Source organism: Arvicola amphibius, chromosome 4, assembly GCF_903992535.2.
Source record: "Arvicola amphibius chromosome 4, mArvAmp1.2, whole genome shotgun sequence".
Lineage (NCBI taxonomy): Eukaryota > Metazoa > Chordata > Mammalia > Rodentia > Cricetidae > Arvicola > Arvicola amphibius.
The window spans coordinates 138,825,317-138,847,100 of NC_052050.1; the positions used below are offsets into that span (position 1 = coordinate 138,825,317).

General features: G+C 46.3%; 1 protein-coding gene across 1 annotated transcript in view; it reads right to left on the reverse strand.

Annotated features, from left to right (window-relative positions):
- Nucleotides 1-951: 951 nt before the first annotated feature.
- Gsr (glutathione-disulfide reductase) overlaps nucleotides 952-21,784 on the reverse strand; it is a 37,269-nt gene continuing 16,436 nt past the window's right edge. Inside the window, exons 6-13 of the mRNA XM_038326551.1 lie at nucleotides 18,095-18,149; nucleotides 14,624-14,723; nucleotides 13,122-13,208; nucleotides 11,966-12,124; nucleotides 7,969-8,080; nucleotides 5,502-5,633; nucleotides 4,109-4,242; nucleotides 952-1,988 (exon numbers count right to left, since the gene is read on the reverse strand). Coding sequence (XP_038182479.1) covers nucleotides 1,839-1,988; nucleotides 4,109-4,242; nucleotides 5,502-5,633; nucleotides 7,969-8,080; nucleotides 11,966-12,124; nucleotides 13,122-13,208; nucleotides 14,624-14,723; nucleotides 18,095-18,149 — 929 coding nt within the window. The 3' untranslated portion in view covers nucleotides 952-1,838. The remainder of the gene's footprint in view (nucleotides 1,989-4,108; nucleotides 4,243-5,501; nucleotides 5,634-7,968; nucleotides 8,081-11,965; nucleotides 12,125-13,121; nucleotides 13,209-14,623; nucleotides 14,724-18,094; nucleotides 18,150-21,784) is intronic.

Sequence of the window (21,784 nt, forward strand, 5' to 3'; positions counted from 1 at the left end):
GGAACCATCCTTCCAGTGTGACTGGAAAGCGGAGTATGTGGAAAGGAAGATGGGGCTGGGAGGTTGTAGCCAGTCCTCAAGTTTGGGGCTGTACACCCGAGGAACCACGCAGACCCTTGCGTACCGTCCAAATGAAAAACAAAGGTGTTAAGATATCCAGTTAGGGCAGAAGGGGTCGCTAACTGGTAGTGTATGCACTTGGCACGCACGCGCGAATCTTTTTTTTTTTTTAATTTCCAGCACCTAAATTTGTAAATAAATAAAACTATTCCTTCAATCTTTTGGCCCAGAACATTTATCTCCCCCCCTACTCCTTTGCTACTGGCTCTATCCCCTCAATAAAAACATGCAGCTTTTTTTCTTTCATCTTCAGTACCTTCTTACACACCCCCTAGCAGTTCCACTGTTATTATCAGAGCTAAGAGTTCATATGTACACAATGTTTTGTTGTTGTTTCCTAAGTATTTGTCGTGGGTAGTGTGTAACGTGTATGTATATGCATATGATGTGTGTCCAAGGGGAAAACCAAAACTAAGTAATGGTGCACATGTGTAGATGCCCAAAAGCTGGTATCCGGTGAGATGGAGACATGGGACCCTCTTGTAGAAAAGGGAGCTGCATAAAAATATATCTTATAGACATGAAAGAACTGTCTGGGGTTTGAATATTCCTTCAATTGTGATGTATTTCTTAAAGTCAAAAATAGAAGCCAATAATAAATCTGTTCGTGTAATCCTGGTAAGAAAAACTCTAAGTATAAACAAAATCGTCCTGAGCTACCAGGGCCACTTGAATGCAATCCACTTGGTGGTCAGAAGTTTTCCTTGCGCCGATGCCCCTTCCCCGCCTCAGAACCTGAACCGAGGCTAGACCCCGGCAACTTCTTCTCCAACAGGTGTTGGTATCTGTTCTCTCAGTGTGAGAATGCTTAGAAAACAAACCGATAGCAAGTAAGTTCATAATAAATTTTATAAGGCAATGCAGTGACTTTCAAATTTTTGGAACAGTTCTCATAAAAAAAAAATAAAATGACAAAAACCACAGAAATATTGAAATGATTGACTGAACCGTGGGTGCTCGGAAGGAAGGACTCCTCAAGCGGCTCAGCCTGCCCCTCCTGCAAGCACAATCAGCTCGAGGCTTTCTCACAGATTCAACAGCCTCCTGACTTCGATGCACTTCATTTCATAAAAGCAATGCAAACCATTCTAAATCATTTAAAACAGAGCAAAGAATAAAATGAGATTAGCAAGAGGTCACATCCTCAGGGCAGCTTTGCAATACAAGGAACAAAAACAGCAGATTCAAAAACACGTACATATTCTGTATACTTGCATATTTATAGATGGAGACTTACCATCATATAAACTAACAAGCTAGGCCAAAAATGGCCATGCATGCCTATAATTCCAACACTTATGAGGTCATAGCTAGAAGTTCTTAAGTCTGAAGCCACCCTGGGCTGCATAGAGACACTGTCTAAAAAAAAAAAAAAAAAGCCAGCTATATTCATTCGTCGGATGCATTAACTTCACTGTACTTCATATATGTTTATACCTGGAATGAGGTTGAAGCAAGAAAAACAGAACTAGCACAGGGATAAAAAAATTAAAAATATTAATTACTGTGAAATATTATCAAATGAAAACCAACCCCAGATTAACAAAACAAATTTCCAATTAGATAAATAAGTTCTTTTTTTTTTAAACTAAAAATTTACACCATCAGAAGATCCTGATCAAAATAAATGTAGAACGCTGGAACAGGAAGTAAACTTGATCCGTCAGTTCTTCTCAGAGGTCTACTGGTCTGACTGCAGCCATACAAGTCCCTGGCCCTCAGCGGAGCGTGACCAGCTCTTCTGAAGAGGTAGGATGAATGGCGACCGTGTTGTCAAAGTCGGCCTTGGTGGCCCCCATTTTCACTGCCACGGCGAAGCCCTGAAGCATTTCATCACAGCCAATCCCCTGCATGTGGATTCCAACCACCTGCGGGAAGATAGAAGTTTCGAATGTCAGGTTTTTATTAGTTCCATATTCATGAGAGAAATCTGATAGCTCAGGGGCAGAAGACTTGGCTGGAAATGCCCGAGCCCCTGCAACCTCTAGCACCAGCACCACCACCACCACCAAAACCAGTCTAAAATTCTGCTATTTCCAATCCAAAGTCAGTGCAGGTTTACCTATGAGGCCCTGTACAGCGCTGCTTCAGTGGCTCCCTACAGCGCACCCCAAGCATCTCTTACTCCTGCTTCCCTCCTGTCCCAAGTGCTTCTCTTTGAACGTGATGTCTCTCTGTTTGATGAACTTCTTTTTCCCTCCTTATTTTCCTAACAGGATCTTGTTGTATAGCCTAGGCTGGCCTCAAACTCCTGATCCTCCTGCTTCAGCCTCCTGAGTGCCGAGATCATGGTCTACAGCACGATGCCTGGCTTTCTTCTCTCCTTCCTAAGAGCTAAGGGAATTAATTCACTAACCAGAGAGCTACAGACCCGTCCCTTCCTGACCCAGTCAATTCTGACCCCTGCTCTCTAAACACCAGTAGCTCCGTCGCGTTCTTCAACAGTTACAAGATTATCTACTTTTGGGAGGAACTACACAATTACAAGTCAATCCCTGTTTCTGCTGCAAGAGCAGCAAGAACACCTGAATTTCACTTATAAAGGAACATGGGAGCCCAGGCGCCGGAGTGAGACCCTGGTCAAACACGAAGAGAGCAGGAATCCTGCTGACTTAACCGATGTGGCAATCGCAGGCCACCGAGGACTGTTCCGGGCAGTGAGCTGTGTTTTGCTACCACAACCCCCTCCTCTGCTGGTGTGAGGTGCTGCACTGAAAAACCAGACTCTGTCTTGTGGCTTTTGCTGCTGACGCCCATCAAATCACACACACAGCTTATAATTATTAAGAACAGGTAACTTTTTAAAATAAATGTTTATTTATGTTTAGTTCGCTGTGGGGGGGGGGGGCAGAGACAGAGCGTGAGCAGGCCCAGTTGTGAGAGAGTGGCCGGGTCACTTTGCTACCGGATGTTGATGGAGGGCAGAGGAGAACCCCCTGAACAGTCAGTTCTCTTTTGCCATCCTGCGGGGTCAGGGGGTCAACCTGAGGTCATCAGGCCTTCAAGCAAGCACCTCTACCTGCTGGGCCGGCTCCTAACATAAGGCAACACCTTGTCACGTGACACCACAGCTAGGGCCTGGCAGCATGTGGCTTTGGATTTCACAATTTGGGAGGCTGCCGCACAAAGGTCAGGGAGTACGAACCAGGCTGTGTGGTAAGAGCCAGGCTCAAACACCCAAGAGAAAGAAACACTGCGTGTGGGCCATGTCCTTTTTACCAAGCCCCTCAAGATTTAATTCAATCAGAACAAACAGCTTGAGAAGTGGAGGACCCAAAACTAAACCTACTTTCTAAATTTTAGAATAAGACCCACTCAAATGCAGATCAAAGCCATACTGAGAAACCACACAACACTCACTGAAGCGGCGACAGTGGGGGAGAAGTGGGGACATTTACTGGGGACACACACAGAAAATCCCGCACAACACCAGAACCCGCTTGGCAGATCCCCAGGAAGCTAAGCCGAGAGACAGTAACCTTCAAAGAAATGGCTGATTAAACTTCTGCTTTACTGTTTTATTACGTTAAGTTTTAAATTGTCTTATATTAAGACACATTTACCACTCTATTCTTTAACGATTTATTTCATTTTTATTTCTGTTTATGTGTGTGGAATTCTGCGCACATGTGTGGGGTGCACTCGGAGGCCAGAAAGGGTTCCGGATCCCCGCAGAGCTATCTGTAGTTACAGGTGGCCAAAGCCTCCTGACTGAAGTGAGTGCTAGGGACCGAAGCCAGTTCTCTGCAAGAGCAGCCAGGGCTCCTCCCCATTGGGTCATCTTTCCAGGCCCCTTTCACCAACATCTCTGAGCTTCCGGTCTGTTCTGGATTAGTGGCCAGTGACAAGTTTTTAATCTTTCCTCCTGATTTTTTATCTTTAAGACAGCCATTCTTTTTTGCAACACTCCTTTTTAAAAAGGACCGGAATCTTGTTTCTAATAGAAAGAGCCCCAAAACCCATGGAAGAGAGAACATTTCCCCAGTACCTTTTCCTCTTTGTTAGCACAAACCAGTTTCATCACACATTTTGTCTTCCTTGTGGTGACAGCATGATACATCGGGGTAAAGGCGGTGGAGTAGATTTTCACATTCTCTTTCCCATACTTATGAACGGCTTCATCTACAATGCACATACAAAAAGCACCAATCAAAAACTAAACTCTTCCACAGAGCTATGAGAGGGTACTGTCCAGAAATACAACCTGAATCAAAAAGCAAGAAGGAAGTAGCCAACTGTACTAAAATAAGGGGCAGTCTACAGACTAAGTGTCCACGTCACACCACACACACAATGGCTGAGGAATGTGTCTCTGATGAAAAGAGACCAAAGTCTCGCCATGAACTGTGCTGGACTGAGCTCTGGACTGCGGCTGGGGGACCGTGTTCTAAATGATATCTGAGGTAGATGGCTAAATATGCATGACGTCTGAAGTTTAAATACTACTTTATTTATTCAAGTTTTCCCATCTCAAAACTATGTTTATGTAAGTGAAGACCCTTGTTCTTAAAAAATAAGATGTAGGCTGGGCACTGGTGGCACACACTTTTAATCCCAGCACTCTGGAGACAGAGGCAGGTGGATCTCTGTGAGTTCGAGGCCAGCCTGGTCTACAGAGCAAATTCTAGGACAGGTCCCAAAGCTACAAAGAAACCCTGTCTCAAAAAACAAACAAACACAGACGTAGGATGCGTATACAGCAGTGACTCTCAACCTTCCCAACACTGTGACATTGTGACTCTTTAGCACAGTTACTCATGTTGTGGTGACCATCAACCATGAAATTCTTTTTTTCCCCCCTTTGGTTTTTCAAGACAGGGTTTCTCTGTAGATTTTTTTTTTAAGCCTGTACTGGAAGTAGTTCTTGTAGACCAGGCTGGCCTCGAACTCAGAGACCCTCCTGCCTCTGCCTCCCGAGTGCTGAGATTAAAGGCATGCGCCATCACCGCCCGGCTCATAAAACTATTTTCACTGCCACTTCACGACTGTAATTTTGCTACTGTTACGAATCATAATGTAAATATGTGACATTTCCATTGGTCTTAGGTGACCTCTGTGAAAAGGTCATTTGCCCCTCAAATGGGTCTAAGAACCACTGCTATATAGGATGCAAAAATGATAAGGCAAAAATAGCAAGGACAGAGGAGTCCTTCGTATTCTTTTGGCTATTTTTAACTTATATAAATATAAACACCGAGGAGGGGGGAGAGAGAGAACGGACACAGAGACATACGGGCAGCAGGAACACTCCAAGTACTCACTGTTTGAGAACTATGACTTCAGACTAAACAAAAGGGTTGGTATAACTTGGGACACAGTTATTTTGGCCAACAAAAGTTTAGACGAGGAACCACAAATGACCGTCATTTCAAAATACCTACCTTCGGTGAGCCCCACTGTCCCGATAGGAGGGTGGCTGAAGACCACGGTAGGGATGTTGTCATAGTCCAATTTGGAATCTTTCTTGCATTCAAAAAGCCTATGGGCCAGTTTCCGGCCAGCAGCTATCGCAACTGTAATGATATAAAAAAAAAAGTCTTTGCTTTACCTGTTTTTTTTTTTGTTTTTTTTTTTTTTGTTTTTGTTTTTGTTTTTCAAGACAGGGTTTCTCTGCAGCTTTTTTAGAGCCTGTCCTGGACCTAGCTCTTGTAGACCAGGCTGGCCTCGAACTCACAGAGATCCGCCTGCCTCTGCCTCCCGAGTGCTGGGATTAAAGGCGTGCGCCACCACCGCCCGGCTTGCTTTACCTGTTTTAACACAGCAGCACTAATTGAACAGCCGTTGACTGATCTGGCGCAGCTCTGACGGAGCGTTACTCCACGTTCAGGATCATCTCTACTTCAACACGATGAAAACCCAGCGCTGCCATCGTGACCAGTGCAAAACTACTGTGTTAGTCACCGCACATTCTTCTATGAAGGAAAGCAACATGCCTACATTCCTAGTCACCTGGAAGCTAATCTGCTTAGTGAGGACACGGGCTTCCTGGTAGGGTATTTGTGGAACTAGACGCAGCTTGACACATTTTTATTTCTACTTCAGTTAAGAGTCCTTTACACTGAAAAGCTTATTTCCGCCAGCCTTTTTTTTTATTCCTATGACTTCTCAAAGGGCCTGAGTTCAGAAAAAGCATCAGTTATAAGTTTATTCCCTAAGACAAGCTAAGCAGACCTACATCAAGACGAGACAAGGTTATTTGTCCAAGTCTTGTAAAGGGATGTAGGATTTTAGTTAGGATGATGGTGTTCAAGAGATCACTGTGCAGCATGGTAACAGTTGTCAATGTGAGCATATAATTGAGTCTACGATGTGTTGTTTACGTAAAAATTGTTGAGAGTAGCTGCGCTGTGGGGGCACATGTCTTTAATCCTAGTACTACTCGCAAGGCAGAGGCAGGGGGATCTCTGAGTTTGAGACCAGCCTGGTCTACAGAGCGAGTTCCAGGACATCAGCTACACAGAGAAACCCTGTCTTGGGGGGAAAAGTAGTCATACACACCTCTAACCCCAGTACTCAGGAGGCAGAAGCAGGCAGATCTCTGTTAGTTGGAGGCTAGCTTTAGTAAGTTCCAGGACAGCCAGGGCTATTTAGAGACCCTATATATATGAGAGTAGATTTTAATGTTTTTGAAAAAAAAAAGCAGGTGAGGTAATAAATGTTAACTAGTTTGACTAAGCTTCTCTTCAAAATGGAAATATTTAAGAACATCATATTGTGTGCCACAAATACATCACTTTGATTTAAAACTATGCAGAAAGAGAGCTAAAAGGATTTGGGGTGTAACAAAACAGGCTTGCACCCTGAGGTAAAACCTTAGGACATTTGGAGAGTCCGGCGAGGTCTCAGAGACAGCAGAAAATGATGGTGTGGCGAGCACCTTGGACATGGGCCTGAAGTGAGCGGGACAGGAGCGAGGACAAGGACACTAGAGCGGCTGGCACCGAGACCACTTACTCCTACGAGAACACCAACTGTCTAAACAGACGTCTTCAGAGGGTGGCCTATGCGAAAGGTCTTCCAGCTACAAACTCGGGATTTGCTAATCTGTGATGGTTCATTTTCATCATCAACTTGACTGGATTTAGAATCAGCTAAGAGACACCGCCCTGGCTGTATGTGAGGACTTTTCCAGAGCGGTTTAACTGTGGAGAGAGGACCTGCCCTGAGCATGGGGAGCACCATTCCCCAGGCAGCACCATTCCCCGGGCTGGCATCAAAAAGGGAAAAAGGACAAAGCAAGCCAAGCACCAACATCTATTTCTCTCTGCTTCCTGATTGTGGACTCGATGTGCCCAGCAGCCTCCTCTTCCTGCTGCCATCCCCTGCCCACTATGACGGACTAGGAATCCCTCACACCAGGAGCCAAGGGAAACCATTCCGTCCGTAAGTTGCTTTTTTCCAGAAAAAAAAAAAAATTTATTTATTTATTTATTTATTTATTAATTATGTATGCAATATTCTGTCTGTGTGTATGCCTGCACGCCAGAAGAGGGCACCAGACCCCATTACAGATGGTTGTGAGCCACCATGTGGTTGCTGGGAATTGAACTCAGGACCTTTGGAAGAGCAGGCAGTGCTCTCAACCTCTGAGCCATCTCTCCAGCCCCCTTAAGTTGCTTTTATCAGGTATTTTGTGTCAGCAACAAGAAAAGCAACAAATACAGTCTTTTGAGGAACAGTGAATTTTATTCAGAAAATGTGAGCTACCTAGCCTACATCTACTTCAATGCCAATTTGATAACAAAGAAATGAATGCTTTTAATTTGCTGAAGTGAATCTGACTGCGAAAAGCTGGGCAGCTTTAGACGACACAGGGGCCTTTGTTCCCGAGAAAGAAAGCGACATTACCTGGTGTGAGAAGAGCTCTCCCACAGACATCTCCCACAGCATAGATGCCTTTGACACTGGTATTCTGGAATTCGTCTACGATGATATGGCCTTTCTCGTCGGTCTGAACCCCCTAGAACCACAAAGGAACACCTGGTAAGCACTGGGGCCATCTGTCATGGTACGTCAACCCGAGATCAGCGGCACTTCATATCTGCATCTCCAAAAACCCACAAGACTTAACGGCAACATATAAACCACTTCAAGTCAACAAGTTCCATAGCTTCCTTAATATATATATTAAGCATGAAAAGGAATAACAAAAAAGAGGTGGAGAGAAGGAAAGGCTATCAGACATACTACCCTACTCGGTACCCTGCAGGGCTCCTCTAAAACAGTGCCTGACAACTGTTTCATGAAGTACTTGAAAAGCACCAAACTTTGTCAACTTTACAAATGCTAGAGGCCCTTGGGGAGAGAGACCCTCCATTGAGGAAATGTTCCTACCAGAATGGCCTGTGGGCAAGCCTGTAAGAGGGCATTTTCTTGATTAATGATTGACGTGGGTGGGGGCAGCTCACTGGGGTGCTGCCATCCTAGGCAGGTGGTCCTAGGTTCTCTAAGAAAGCAGGCTGAACAAGGTACGGGGAACAAGCCAGTAAGCACACAGCACTCCTCCATGGCTTCTACGCCAGTTTCTGCCTTGAATTCTCTGGACAATGGACTACAAACTATAAGCTTAAAAAAAAACACCAATTCCTCCCTAAGTTGCTTTTGGTCATGGTGTTTTATCACAGCAATAGAAACCCAATTAAAATGGTCACCTACAGGGTCACATCCTGAAACAGTCACCAAAGGCACTTTTTTCAAGTTACCATCTTTTTTTTTTTTTTAATTTAAATCTCAGCCAAGTTTGCATTCTACTCCAAAATGTGCTATTCTGCACGCCAAACACACTTCCTTTATGCTGAGTAGCCTTTCCTCAACAAGCGCTCTGCTTATTCTGCGGCTTTGCCGGATCTGAGCCACACAAGGCTCTGGTGTAAGAGAGAGGTAAGTGCAGTGGCTTCTGCAGAGAAGCACAGTGCTGACGAGCGGCCATTGAGTTTGAGAATAGCCTGGTCCACTTAGCCAGTTCTGGGCCAGCCCTGGCTACACAGTGAGACCCAGTCTCAAAAATAAGTTAATTTATTTATATGTTCACACACACATACACGAATACAATATTTGGAGCTGGAATGTGGCTCCATGGTAAAGCACGTGTTTAGCATGTATCAGGCTCTGGCTCCCAGCGAGAGAGAGAGCGAGAGAGAGAGCGAGAGAGAGAGAGAGAGAGAGAGAGAGAGAGAGAGAGAGAGAGAGAGAGAGAGAGAGAGAGAGAGAGAGAGAGCGCGAGCTGGCTTGAATCCCAGCTCTGTCACTCACTTGGGCTTCTATTGCAAATGAGTTTAACTTGGCCTCTAAAACGCAGTGGTGAGCTGGACTGACTTCCTACGCCATCGAGTTACCGGCCTGGTGAAGGATCTATTAATCCTGTTTCTTGGTTTCCTCGCCCTTCAGTTACCGACAGGATTTACTGGATGAGTCATCACTGACACAACTTGGCACACAGCAGCCATCCAGTTTGTGTTACGACAGACCGAGCTCAGCTTTTCATTAGGTGAGAAGGAACCTTCGTTTGTGGCCTCATTGCTTAAAAATTCAGGAAATAATGAGCTGGGGAAATAGGTTGGTAGAGTACCAGTGAATTAATGAGCTGAGGAAGTAGGTGAGCTGGTGGAGTACCAGTGAATTAATGAGCTAAGGAAGTAGGTTAGCTGGTAGAGTACTTGTTTAGCATGCTTGAAGCTTTGGGTTTGATCCCCAGTATCAGTACAAGCCCAGTACTTGGAAGTAGAGTCAGGAGGATAAGGAACTCAAAGTTGGAGTTAGGAAGATGGCTCTGTGAGTGAGGAGCTCGCTGGGCAAGGGAGATGACCTGAGTTCAATTCCCAATGCCAACGGGAACGCCAGGTACAGCAGTATCACAGAGCTGGGGAGGCGGAGACAAAACTATCCTGGGGCTGCTCACCAGCCAGTCTAGCCCAACTGGCGTGCTATAGGCTCAGGCATAGACTCTCAAAAAATGTACATAGAGCAGCTGGGGAAAACACGAATGTCAGTCTCTGGTCATTACATGCAAAGCGAGCACGCATGCACACACACCAACATATACACACAGAGTCAGCAAATAAGGATGGGAACTGAGAGGAAAGAAGAGGAGGGGTGAGGTCAGTGGAGGGGAGTGAATTAGAACCCAGTACAACCACACATCCGTATGAAAATGCAACAACAAAACCCATTACTTAGTTTACCAAAAACAATTTTTCAAATTCAGCAAATAAAAGAGAGTAGGAGGAGCCGGGCGGTGGTGGCGCACGCCTTTAATCCTAGCACTCGGGAGGCAGAGGCAGGCGGATCTCTGTGAGTTCAAGACCAGCCTTGTCTACAAGAGCTAACTCCAGGACAGGCTCTAAAGCTGCAGAATAACCCTGCCTCGAAAACAAAAAACAAAAAAACAAAAAGAGTAGGAGGGGGAGAGATATTCACCACATAGGACGGACAGAATGACCCAGTGGGTTAAAGTGCTTGCTGACAAGCCTGAGGACTGGAGTTCGATCCCCAGGACCCACATGGTGGAAGGAAAGAACGGAGCTCTGCAAGTTGTTCTCTGACCGCCACACGGGAGCTATAGCAGACATACCCTCTCACAAATAAACAAACGCAATAAAAATAATTCAGCAAATCTAGTTAAACACGGACCTACAAACATTCCATCCGCACAAACACAGGTTACCTATTAAAGATGAAAGGCTCAGGAACCATTTTTATTATTATGAATAGTGAGTTTTCATTAAATTTCATTGAAGATTGATAATAAGACACCCCCTCCCTAGATATTTTATTCATTAAAGTGTTGAAGGCTCCAGGCATAGTGGCTCATAATTAGAATCCCAGTAGTTGGGAAGTAGAGGCAGGAGGATCAGAAGTTCAAGGTCATTTTCAGTTCCCTATTGAAAATGAGGCTAGCCTGTACTACAAAAGATCCTATCTCAAAAGTCAAACAAATATGGGGACCTGTGGTGCAGATCTGTAACCCCAGCTATTTGGAAGGCTGAAGCAGGAAAACTGCAAGGCCAGCCTGGGCTACAGACTGAGTTCTAGGCTAGCCTAGGTAACTTAATGAGACCACATTTTTAAAAAAAAGAAAAAAAGGAGGGCTAGGGTTATAGTTAGTGGTAGAGTACTTGGTTAGCATGTATGGGAGACCCTAAATTAGCATGTGTGGGAGACCCTAACTTACCATGTATGAGAGACCCTAAATTAGCATGTGTGGGAGACCCTAAATTACTATGTGTGTGAGACCCTAATTTAGCATGTGTGGGAGACCCTAAATTAGCACATGTGGGAGACCCTAATTTAGCATGTGTGGGAGACCCAAAATTAGCATGTATGGTAGACCCTAAATTAGCATGTGTGGGAGACCCAAAATTAGCATGCATAGGAGACCATAATTCAATTCTTACTACTGCCAAGAAGAAAGGAAAAGAAGGGAGTGAGGAAGAGAAGAAAGGAGAGAAAGTTGGAGGAACAGGAAGTGGGAGGGAAGGTGGGGTGCATACCCAAAATCCTAGCATTTAGAAGTCTGCGAAAAGGAAGCGAGTCAGGAAATGGCTGGACGATCTGGATCAGACCCCTCCAATACAACAAGATACCTGACCTGGGGTGAGGACCCTAGAGAGGAGAGATATCCCAGAGCAAAAAGGCTGCATGACAAAGCCCATGGATGAGTGTGCAAAACGTCATGGGGCTATGGGGAGATGGAAGACTACACAGGAAAGCCCATGGGTGGGTGTGCAAAAGGTCACAGGGCTATGGGGAGACGGAAGACTACACAGAAAAGCCCGTGGATAGGTGTGCAAAACATCACGGGGCTATGGGGAGACAAGACTACACAGGGTGGACCGAGTCAGCTTACCACTTTATTTAGATTCAGGCCCCGAGAATTTGGGTCCCGTCCAATGGCCCAGAGCAGGCAGTCAACATCTGGAATCACAGTTGTAGTGGGTTTCCTACCAGGAACCGCAGTAACTACCTGAAGTTCCAAGCCAGATGGTGTTTTCTTTACTTCCTTAACCTATTAAAAAAAAAGCATTAAGTATGTATGGGAGGAATAGGGCGAGGGTAGCATGAAAGCAAAGATTTTTCTCCCAGCACCAGGACTGAACCTAGGGCTCCACTCATGACAGGCAAGCACGCAACCACCGAGCTACATCCTACCCTCTTGTTACTTATTTTGGAATGGGATCTCACTAAATTGCCCGGTATGGCCTTAAGCTTATTCTGTTGCTTAGACAGGCCTTGAATTTTGATCCTCCTGCTTCAGCTTCTTAAGTAGCTGGGAGTAAAGACCTAAGCCACAAGGCTTAGTAAAACCAGAATTTTTCGTGGGCTTTATTTATTTATTTATTTATTTAGAGACAGAATCTCAATCTATAGCCCAGACTGACCTCAAATTCATATCAGGACATTCGTGTATGTGTGTGTGTGTGTGTGTGTGTGTGTGTGTGTGTGTGTGTGCGCCATGCCCACAGAGGCCAGAAGAGGGCATCGTAGCTCTTGGAACTGGAGTTACAGACAGGTGTGAGCTGCTATTTGCATGTAAGCCAAGCACATCCTGAATACTTGCTGGGCGGTGGTGGCACAAGCTTTTAATCCCAGCACTGGGGAGGCAGAGGAGGGCAGATCTCTGTGAGTTTGAGGCCAGCCTGGTCTACAGAACAAGTTCCAAGACAGGCTCCAAAGCTACAGAGAAACCCTGTCTTGAAAAAAACAAAAACAAAAACAAACAACAACAACAACAAAAAACCCTCCAACACTGCGGGATCCGACACTTCTGGTCTTTTTGGTCACCAGGCAAGCACAGTGCACAGATCTAGATGAAGGCAAAACATCCGTATACATTAAAGAAAAGAGAGGAAGGAAGTAATTGGCCCGTGGAATCAGGCAGAAGCAGGCAAGGCTGCAGCAGAGGAAATTAAGTGTGCTTCTGCAGTGCTGAGGGCTGGCTCAGTGGCGGAGCCTTTCACATACAGGATCCTGGGGTCTACCCTTAGCCCTGGCCGCGTGCGTACCTGGGAGAACTTCAACACCTCCACGCCGGCATTCTCCAGCTCCTCGGTGCAGTTGGAACTGATGAGCGAGTCAAAGTTCCTAAGGACCTGCGGTTCAACACGGCGGCAGAGAGCCGGGTGTGGGGAAAGAAATGAAGCTCGATTAAAGCCATAGCACGGACTTGGGAAAGCAGCTCCAATCCTCTATGACTCCGCCTCTGACCACCTCCTTCACGCATGCTCACACTGGGGTGGAGTTTATTAGGCCCTCTCTTTGCCAGTGTCTCTACTATCTCTGGTTTCATCTACACCTATTTTACAGTTCTGAAAAATGAGCAGTCAGACTTCTACTATCTTCACTCCTCTCCTATTCTTCTTTTCTTTTTTCTTTTTTGCAGAACCTAGGGAAATTCTCGTGCAGCGGGGCCGGCTTTTCCTCCAGTCTAGAGGAAGGCTTCCTCAATTATCCTGTGAGAAACGGCAGTGAGAGCCAGCATTTTAAGCTAGTAGTGAAAGAGGATGGGGCCGGGGGCGGGGGTGACATAAAAATTTGGCAACAGTAAGAAGTTTCTGAACACACAATGACAGAAACTTTATTCAGAATCAAATGTATACTGAGTCCAAAGAGCTCCTGGCAGGGCCCACTTCCCTATGCCATGGACGCCATATGGCACATGCCACTTAATGCCAGTGACCATCAAAGGTCAGATTGAAGACGAACTTTATGTTCTGACCTGCAGTGTTTTTACTGCACATACAAAGCCTATGGTCCTTATAGAAATATATGGTCCCGTGACATCTCTCTCTCATCACTCCCTACCATGGAAGGGTCAGATTAGCGTACCTTTGGATTGTATTGTATTAGAATGTTTGATTTTGAAGAATGTTTGCCTACAGGAGCGAGCCAGACCATCCTATCTGCAGTGCTCTGAATGAGCGTGTCACCTAGGCTCAGATGTTTGACCGCTTGGTCTCCAACTGGAGGCAATGTTGGGGGCGGGGGGGGGGGGTGGCTTGGGAGGTGAAGCCTTGCTGGAGGGCCAGCTCTGAGCACGTAAAGCCTCAGGACACTTCCAGCTCACACTCTCTCCGCTTTGTCTGTGGCTGAATGCTTGGTTTCCTGCCTAAGCCACCACGACTGCCATCTGCTGTCACAGGCAGCACGGCGTAAGCCCATCCACACTCACACGCACATATCATGTGTACATAATAATAAATTCAATTAAAAATTTAGAATTAGGTGATATCTAGCTTTTATTTTATTTTTTTAAAGACGTATTTATTATGCACACAATGTTCTGCCTGCATGCATCCCTGCAGGCCAGAAGGTGGCACCAGATCTAATTACAGGTGGTAGTGAGCCACCATGTGGTTGCTGGGAATTCAACTCAGGACCTCTGGAAGAACAACCAGTGCTCTTAACCGCTGAGCCATCTCTCCAGCCTGACACCTAGTTTTTAAAACATAAGGAAAATTCTCCTCTAATTAGAAACAAAAAAGGGAGAAGAGGAGATGGGACTTACCTTATCATGCCTTATCATAAGCGATGTCCTGGAGCCCAGGGCGGAGAAGATGCCAGCTATTTCCACGGCAATGTAGCCCGCACCCACAATGACACTGCGCCTGAGATGAGAGCGAAGGGTGCCGGTCTTGGAAACTGACTTTGGAATGGCTTCAGAGGTACAGGCTAGCATGCTTCCCTCAGCCTCTCTGCTCAGTTCTCCCAACAGCTAACATTTTAAGAATAACGTGGTGACATGCACCTGCAATTCCACGCACCCTGCAATCCCACGCATCTGGCGGCAGCAGCAGCCTGGTGTGAGTTCCAGGGCACCCAGAGCGACATAGCGAGTCATTATTCTCGAAGAGAACAAAACAGAATTCTCCCCCACAAAAGAAAGGTATTTTGCTGGGTGGTGATGCACACCATTAATCTAAGCACCCAGGAGGCAGAGGCAGGTGGATCTCTGTGAGTTCGAGGCCAGCCTGGTCTACAAAGTGAGTTCTAGTACCACCCTCTTTCCCTTCCCAAAAGAAAGATTTTTATTTGACATATAAGTTCCTTATGTCCTATTTTCATTCATTTACTTATTCATTCATTCACTGGAGACAGTCTCTATATTTCAGTTGGCCAATACACAGTAGCTGAGACTGGTCCTAAGTCCCTTCCAATTTCCATACATAAATCTAACAGCACCATTATTTTCCGGGCTGGGTATTTCTCCTCAATCTTTACTCAGCTCTATTAATCCTTGTAGCACGATCAAAGGCCAAATTTAAGAAAGCCATTTTAAGTCAGGCATGGTGGCTCATGCTGGTAATCCCAGCATCTGGGTGGCCCAGCTGAACTCAGCTTCCTGAATACATTTTGGTTTAACAAAAGAATTTAGGCTTCAGTGAAATGCTTGAATGCCTGGATCAGCGCAGGAGAAATCCCGCTGCTTCAGGCGGACTTCCAGGCTGAGGTGTAGAGCCTAACAGCCCCAGAGAGTGATTTCTGCTACAGGTTTTCCAAGGCTCCAACACGCCCCCTCACGGCTGCAAACAACAAAGGAACTGTCTCCCAGTACTTTCCGTGGACATGGCTTCCTACAGAGGCTTCCTGGCCTGGCTGGAGGCTAAAGAGCTCAGGCGGTTGCAAAGGACCGCTGAGGACCCTGTTACCCTAACATCCTGAGCATGACTGGAAGCTTCCATACTCCTCAAATCCTATGAAACGGCTCGTTTGCATCTCCATCTCTCATTCCCACGCCGACCCCTTCCTTTCCATAAGTCTCCCCCTCCCACACCCCACTTTTGCTTTTCTCCTTTTCTCCCCCTCCCCCTTCTCTTTTTTCTGGACACTGAAGTCCTACACTGTACTGGGACCTCACTAGACGAGATGGGTAACAGTTTCTGCCCTCTTTCAAAGGGTCATTTTTGTTGATGCTGACAGGGGTGAACCCAGAGCCCTTTCCATACCAGACATGCCTCTGCCACCTAGCTGTATCTCCAGCCTTAAAAAAGTCTAAAGACTGGCCTGGCCAAGTGGCCAAGGCTGGCTTTAGATCTGTTCAACAGCCCAGGGGGCCTTGCATGAATCTGCAATTCTACAGCTTCCACCTCTAGAGGAGCTGGGATTATAAATCCAAACCGAAAAGCCTGGCCCATGAAGAATTCCCAAAGAAAAACGCACCCTGAAGCTGGTCAAAGAGGACCGAGTAGTTGAAGGTGGAAAACGGTGGATTCCTGAGAGGTGGGTGTCTTTTGTGGGGAGGGGGAGCATTCAGGGGAAAGGACAGGTCTCCATCGTGAGGACCTGACTTTGCAAAGTCCATTTTTAAAAAGGGGGTTCTCATCAAAATGCGTTGGAGGAAAAGGGGGGGCTTTATCTTAAGCCATATAATGAGTGGGGGACCAATGTTGGCTCCAGAAATGTGCTATGATAGCAGAATTTGAACGGATACCCTGAAAATAGGCAAGTAAGGAGCTAGGGAGCGGGGTAGGAGGTATCCTGTCCTTGAAGATACCTTGTCAGTTATTAATGGCTCTTTGTTAGGGTTTTCACACCCGAAAACTGACCAATGGTTTCAGAAACTACCTCATCCTATGTACTCCTCACCCAATCCCAAGACAACAGGACATGAAATCCCCCGATTAAGGTGTTTCCCCTTTAAAAGATGCACTTTCCTCACACCGCCTTGGTGTGCTGGAGGTGTGGTCCAAACTCGAGTTTGAATATTAAAAACCCTCTTGTGCTTTACAACAGAATCTGGTTCTGTGGATTTTCTTTTTTGGGGACATTTAACTTGGGAATAACAGCCGTCGCACGGTTTTGCTTCTGAGAGCTGCAAGAAGCCAATGCATCCCTTGGCTCCCACTAGCTGGCAACTCCATCCCCACCTCCTGCCACTGCAGTATAAATCAAACATGACTTTCCACACTTCCACATCCCCAAAGCCACCCCTTTCTACCTCCTGAAGCCTTGAGAACCAATACCACAAACCTTCCAGAGGGGGTCAAGGTGCCCCCCTACCCAGCCATAAGTCCTTTGAAGCAAAACCAGAATCATGTGGTGCACTGAGACCTCACCTACAGAATTTCCAAGATTATAATTTGATTTAAAGAGGAAAAGAAATAAAAAATCACCCAAGAAAAAGATAGCTTTGGGGGAAGGGACAATCAATGAAGCCTAAGTTGGCCTTGAACTTACTATATAGCAAAGCTATCCTCCTGCCTCAGCCTTCCAAGTGCTGCAGGAATACAATGCCACAACTGGATGTTCTTTTTGTTTTGTTTTGTTTTAATTTTTTATTTATTTTTTTTTGTTTTGTTTTTTTGAGACAGGGTTTCTCTGTAGCTTTGGAGCCTGTCCTGGTTCTAGCTCTTGTAGACCAGGCTGGCCTCGAACTCACAGAGATCCACCTGCCTCTGCTTCCCAAGTGCTAAGATTAAAGGTGTGCGCCACCACGGCCCGGCTGGACGTTCTTTTTTGAGATGGGTTGCTCGAGGTTACTTAGCCTAGCCTGGAACACCTAGCTTCCAGCCATTCTCCACTCCAGCCTCCCAGGCAACTATGATTCGAGCAAAGGGACCACGCCCAGCTCAACTGGTAGCTCCTTTCCTTGTGTTCCCAGAGTTTCTTTATAGCATGAATGACTTTATTCATTAAGGTTGTATTCATACCAATAAAAGTTTATTAAGTAGCTCTAAAATATATAATGGGCAAATATCTGTAATAGAGCTTGCTCGGGGGTGGGACTGAAATGACTGACATTATCATCCAAACACTACTGAGTCATGGCTATTTCTGGAGGCATGCTCACTGCCATCCTATCTGTGAAGCCTAAAAACACGTCAGGGTGGGTCGTGCTGAGGCAGGTGAGTCAACTGAGACCGTTCAGGACGAACTGGGCAACAGAGAAAGACGAGGTAGGAAGGGAGGCCGGGCAGAAAGGAAAGAGCACTGGATCCCAGGAGAGGGAGGCAGTAATCTGGACGTCACATCTGCTTACCTAGGCAGGTCCTCCAGCTGAAAAAACCCGTCACTGGTCATTCCCAAGCTGGCACCTATGGAGAAAAACACCACACGGTGGTAAAAAGGAACACACTACTTAACCTTACGGCACCTATGTTGAAAAAGACCACAGAGTGGCAATATAAACATACATTTAACCTTACATTTTTAGCAAGAGCTAAGAAAGGGTTACACATTGTCATCTGGGCTGACCTGGGATTTAACTATGCAGCCCAGGCTGGTATCAAACTCATGGCAATCCTCCTGCCTCAGCCTCTTGAGCATTGGGAATTTGGGGGTATAAGCCGCCATACCTAGACAAAACACAAGCTATCCAAGAACCAAACACTCTCTCAGCCAATGCACTTTGTCTCGACAGCTTTGTTAGACGGCTACTGAGAGAACGTCTTCCTGTAGTCTATATTTTACATTTTTTTTTTTTCGAGACAGGGTTTCCCTGTAGTTTCTAGAGCCTGTCCTGGAACTAGCTCTTGTACGCCAGGCTGGCCTCGAACTATATTTTACATTTATCCTAAGAAATTGAACAGCGAGCCGGGCGGTGGTGGCGCACGCCTTTAATCCCAGCACTCGGGAGGCAGAGGCAGGCGGATCTCTGAGTTCGAGGCCAGCCTGGTCTACGAGAGCTAGTTCCAGGACAGGCTCTAAAGCCGCAGAGAAACCCTGTCTCGGAAAAAAAAAAAAAAAAAAAAGAAACTGAAGAGCGATACAGGTAAGTAAATGCAGATTTCCCTGAAGGACCAAGATCTTGTCAGTTGTCGTAGCTCTAAGAGTAGTTTATTAATAAAGAGAAGGGAAAATGTGGGGTGCACCGGCCTGTCTGAAAGCAACGTGATGAGAAGCGGGAGGCTGCGTCTGCTTTTTAAAGGCCGTTTACCGCATGTTCGTAGCCACGTCATGCACAGATCAAATTACATGGCAGTGCTGCACATAGATCATAGATTATGTAGGGCGCAAGGCCCTAGGGTGACTAGGCAGTTTGCCTGAATGCTGATGGCGCATGCGTGGCCGTGGGACCCGGAAATGCTAATGCCGGGGGTGACTAAGCATCCTGCCTGAATGCTCATGACCGTGGTACCTGGATGTAGTCGGGATAACAACACTGGCTACCCTGGAATTTAAACTATGTAGATCAACTCACAGCGATCAGCCTGCCCCTGATGCTCAGGCGCTGGGATTAAAGGCGTGTGCTACCACACCTGGCTTCCATATTGCCTTCTCCATGACTAGACATACAGTAGCAGTGTTCATTTCCTCCTCAGCTAGTCCAGTTCCACACTTACATCTGTCTTGCTTTATAATTTCCTTTCTGACGGGCGGTGGTGGCGCACGCCTTTAATCCCAGCACTCGGGAGGCAGAGGCAGGCGGATCTCTGAGTTCGAGGCCAGCCTGGACAGGCTCTAGAAACTACAGGGAAACCCTGTCTCGAAAAAAAAAACCAATATATATATATATATATAATTTCCTTTCCGCAAGTTTCCCTCCTCTGAGACCTGGGAGGCCAGAGTTCTGAATTTCAAACTTCAGAATTGATAATATGTCTATAGGGTATTTTCTTGATCAATATGGACAGGTGATGCTAGGGTTGTTTAAGAAAGCAGGCTGAACAAGCCATGGGAAGCAAACCAGGTCAGTTCCTGCCTCCAGGTTCCTGCTTGGAAGTTCCTGCCCTGACTTCCCTTCATGAGGGACTGTAACCCGTGTGATGAAATGATCCCGTCTTTCCCTCCCCAAGTTGCTTTTGGTCTTTAAGTTGGAGATGTACAGCATTTGACCTTTCCTGGGCTGTCTTTAGCCTGTTCCCCTGAATCCAGGAGGGGGGCTTGGCAGATGCCTACACAATGGGGCTGAGAATCTCCCACCGTATTGCTGGTGAGAGCACCAATTAGAACTGTCTTCCACCTCCTGCAGACTAGGAGTCAGCCTCGAGTCTCTCCTCATCCAGTCACAGCCAGCTTAGCTTCTGGACACCACACAGATCTCCTTACCGTGCACAAGCCGATGACAATGACCAGCTACAGTTGCCAAAGCGACAAAGTGAGGAGTCTCCCTGAGTTCATCACAACCTAATTCCAGTCTCACGGTCTCAATTCTAAGCACCTGCTTCAAGAAGCGCAGTGCTGGCAATCTGACAGGCCTGGCTGAGAATCCTTCAGAGACGTCTTTAGCACCCACTGACTCCCCCCTGCCCCTGCTCTTCTCTCTCTCAGCACATAGTTCTGACTGAGAGCCATCTTAGGAGTCGCCCTGGATCATGCCCGTCCACAGAGACCCTCCCTTCTGTCGGACACAGTCCAAGAACGGAGTCCTGTGAGGATGCTGGGTGCCTGTGAGAAAGCTCCGAGAAGACAAGGCAGGAGTCTTGTGACCTCCGTCTCTTCAAACATTTGTTCTTGGAATGTGGTTTCATACTCCTCCCAGGGGCAGTGGACAGGAGTGAGTTGGCTTCCGCTGTTGTTGCTCATGTGCCTCTATGGAAAACCATGTTTTTGCCACGTGTGCTTTGTCCCTGTGATTGCACACTTCACGCAGCTGACTCTCCTTAACCCTCAGAGTATAAATTGCCTGATGTCCCGAATAAAGTTGGCTCCTGACTGAGACTTTGGTCCCCTTATTTTTAGGCCCCACTCTTCCGGGTTCAAGCCACCAATTAAAACGAAAAACAGAGAATCTTTACTATCTGGCATCTTAGAGAATTTAGAGGCTGCACTTGTTTTTACTACCTTAATTAATGAAGTAATGTTTTAAATCACTTAAAAGGTGAGGCTGGGCCAGGTTGTGGTGGTGCACACCTATAATCCCAGCACTCGGGAGGCAAAGGCTGGCAGATCTCTGTGAGTTTGAGGCCAGTTTGGTCTACAGAGTGAGTTCCAGGACAGAGCTATACACAGAGAAACCCTGTCTCTAAAAAAAAAAAAAAAAAAGCCACAAAAGCTGGACGATGGTGGCACACACCTTTAATCTCATGACTCAGGAGGCAGAGGCAGGCGGATCTCTGTGAGTTCAACGCCAGTCTGGTCTACAAGAGCTAGTTCCAGAACAGGCTCCAAAGATGCAGAGAAACCCTGTCTCAAGGAAAAACCACACACACAAAAATGGTAGGCTGGGCATGTACATAGGTAATACATATGGTTAGCATGTATGAGATTCTGAGCTCAATCTCCAATATAAAAAAATAAATTGCCAGGTGGTGGTTGGTGGCACACACCTTTAATCCCAGCTCTCGGAAGGCAGAAGCAGGTGAATCTCTGTGAGTTTGAGGACAGCCTGGTCTACAGAGCAAGTTTCAGGATAGCCAGGGCTACACAGAGTAATCCTGTCTCAATCAAATAAAACCATGAGTGATGTCAGGATTCCTCTCCATTCCATGCCTCTACTCCTCTCTCTAGACAAAATAAATTATTAGGTTGTTGTTATTGTTTTGCTTTTTAAAAATTATTTCATTTTATAGGTATGGGCGTTTCACATGCGTGCAGATCTATGTATCACGTGTATATGGTGCCTGCAGAGGCTAGAAGAGGTACTGGATCCACTGCAGTTCGAGCTGGTTGTTAAGCTCCATGTGGGTGCTGGAAATTGAACCTAGGTCCTCTGGAGGATTGAGCAGTGTTCTTAACCACTGAGCCATCTCGATAGCCCACCATTAGTGGTTTTCCTTTAAGATTTACT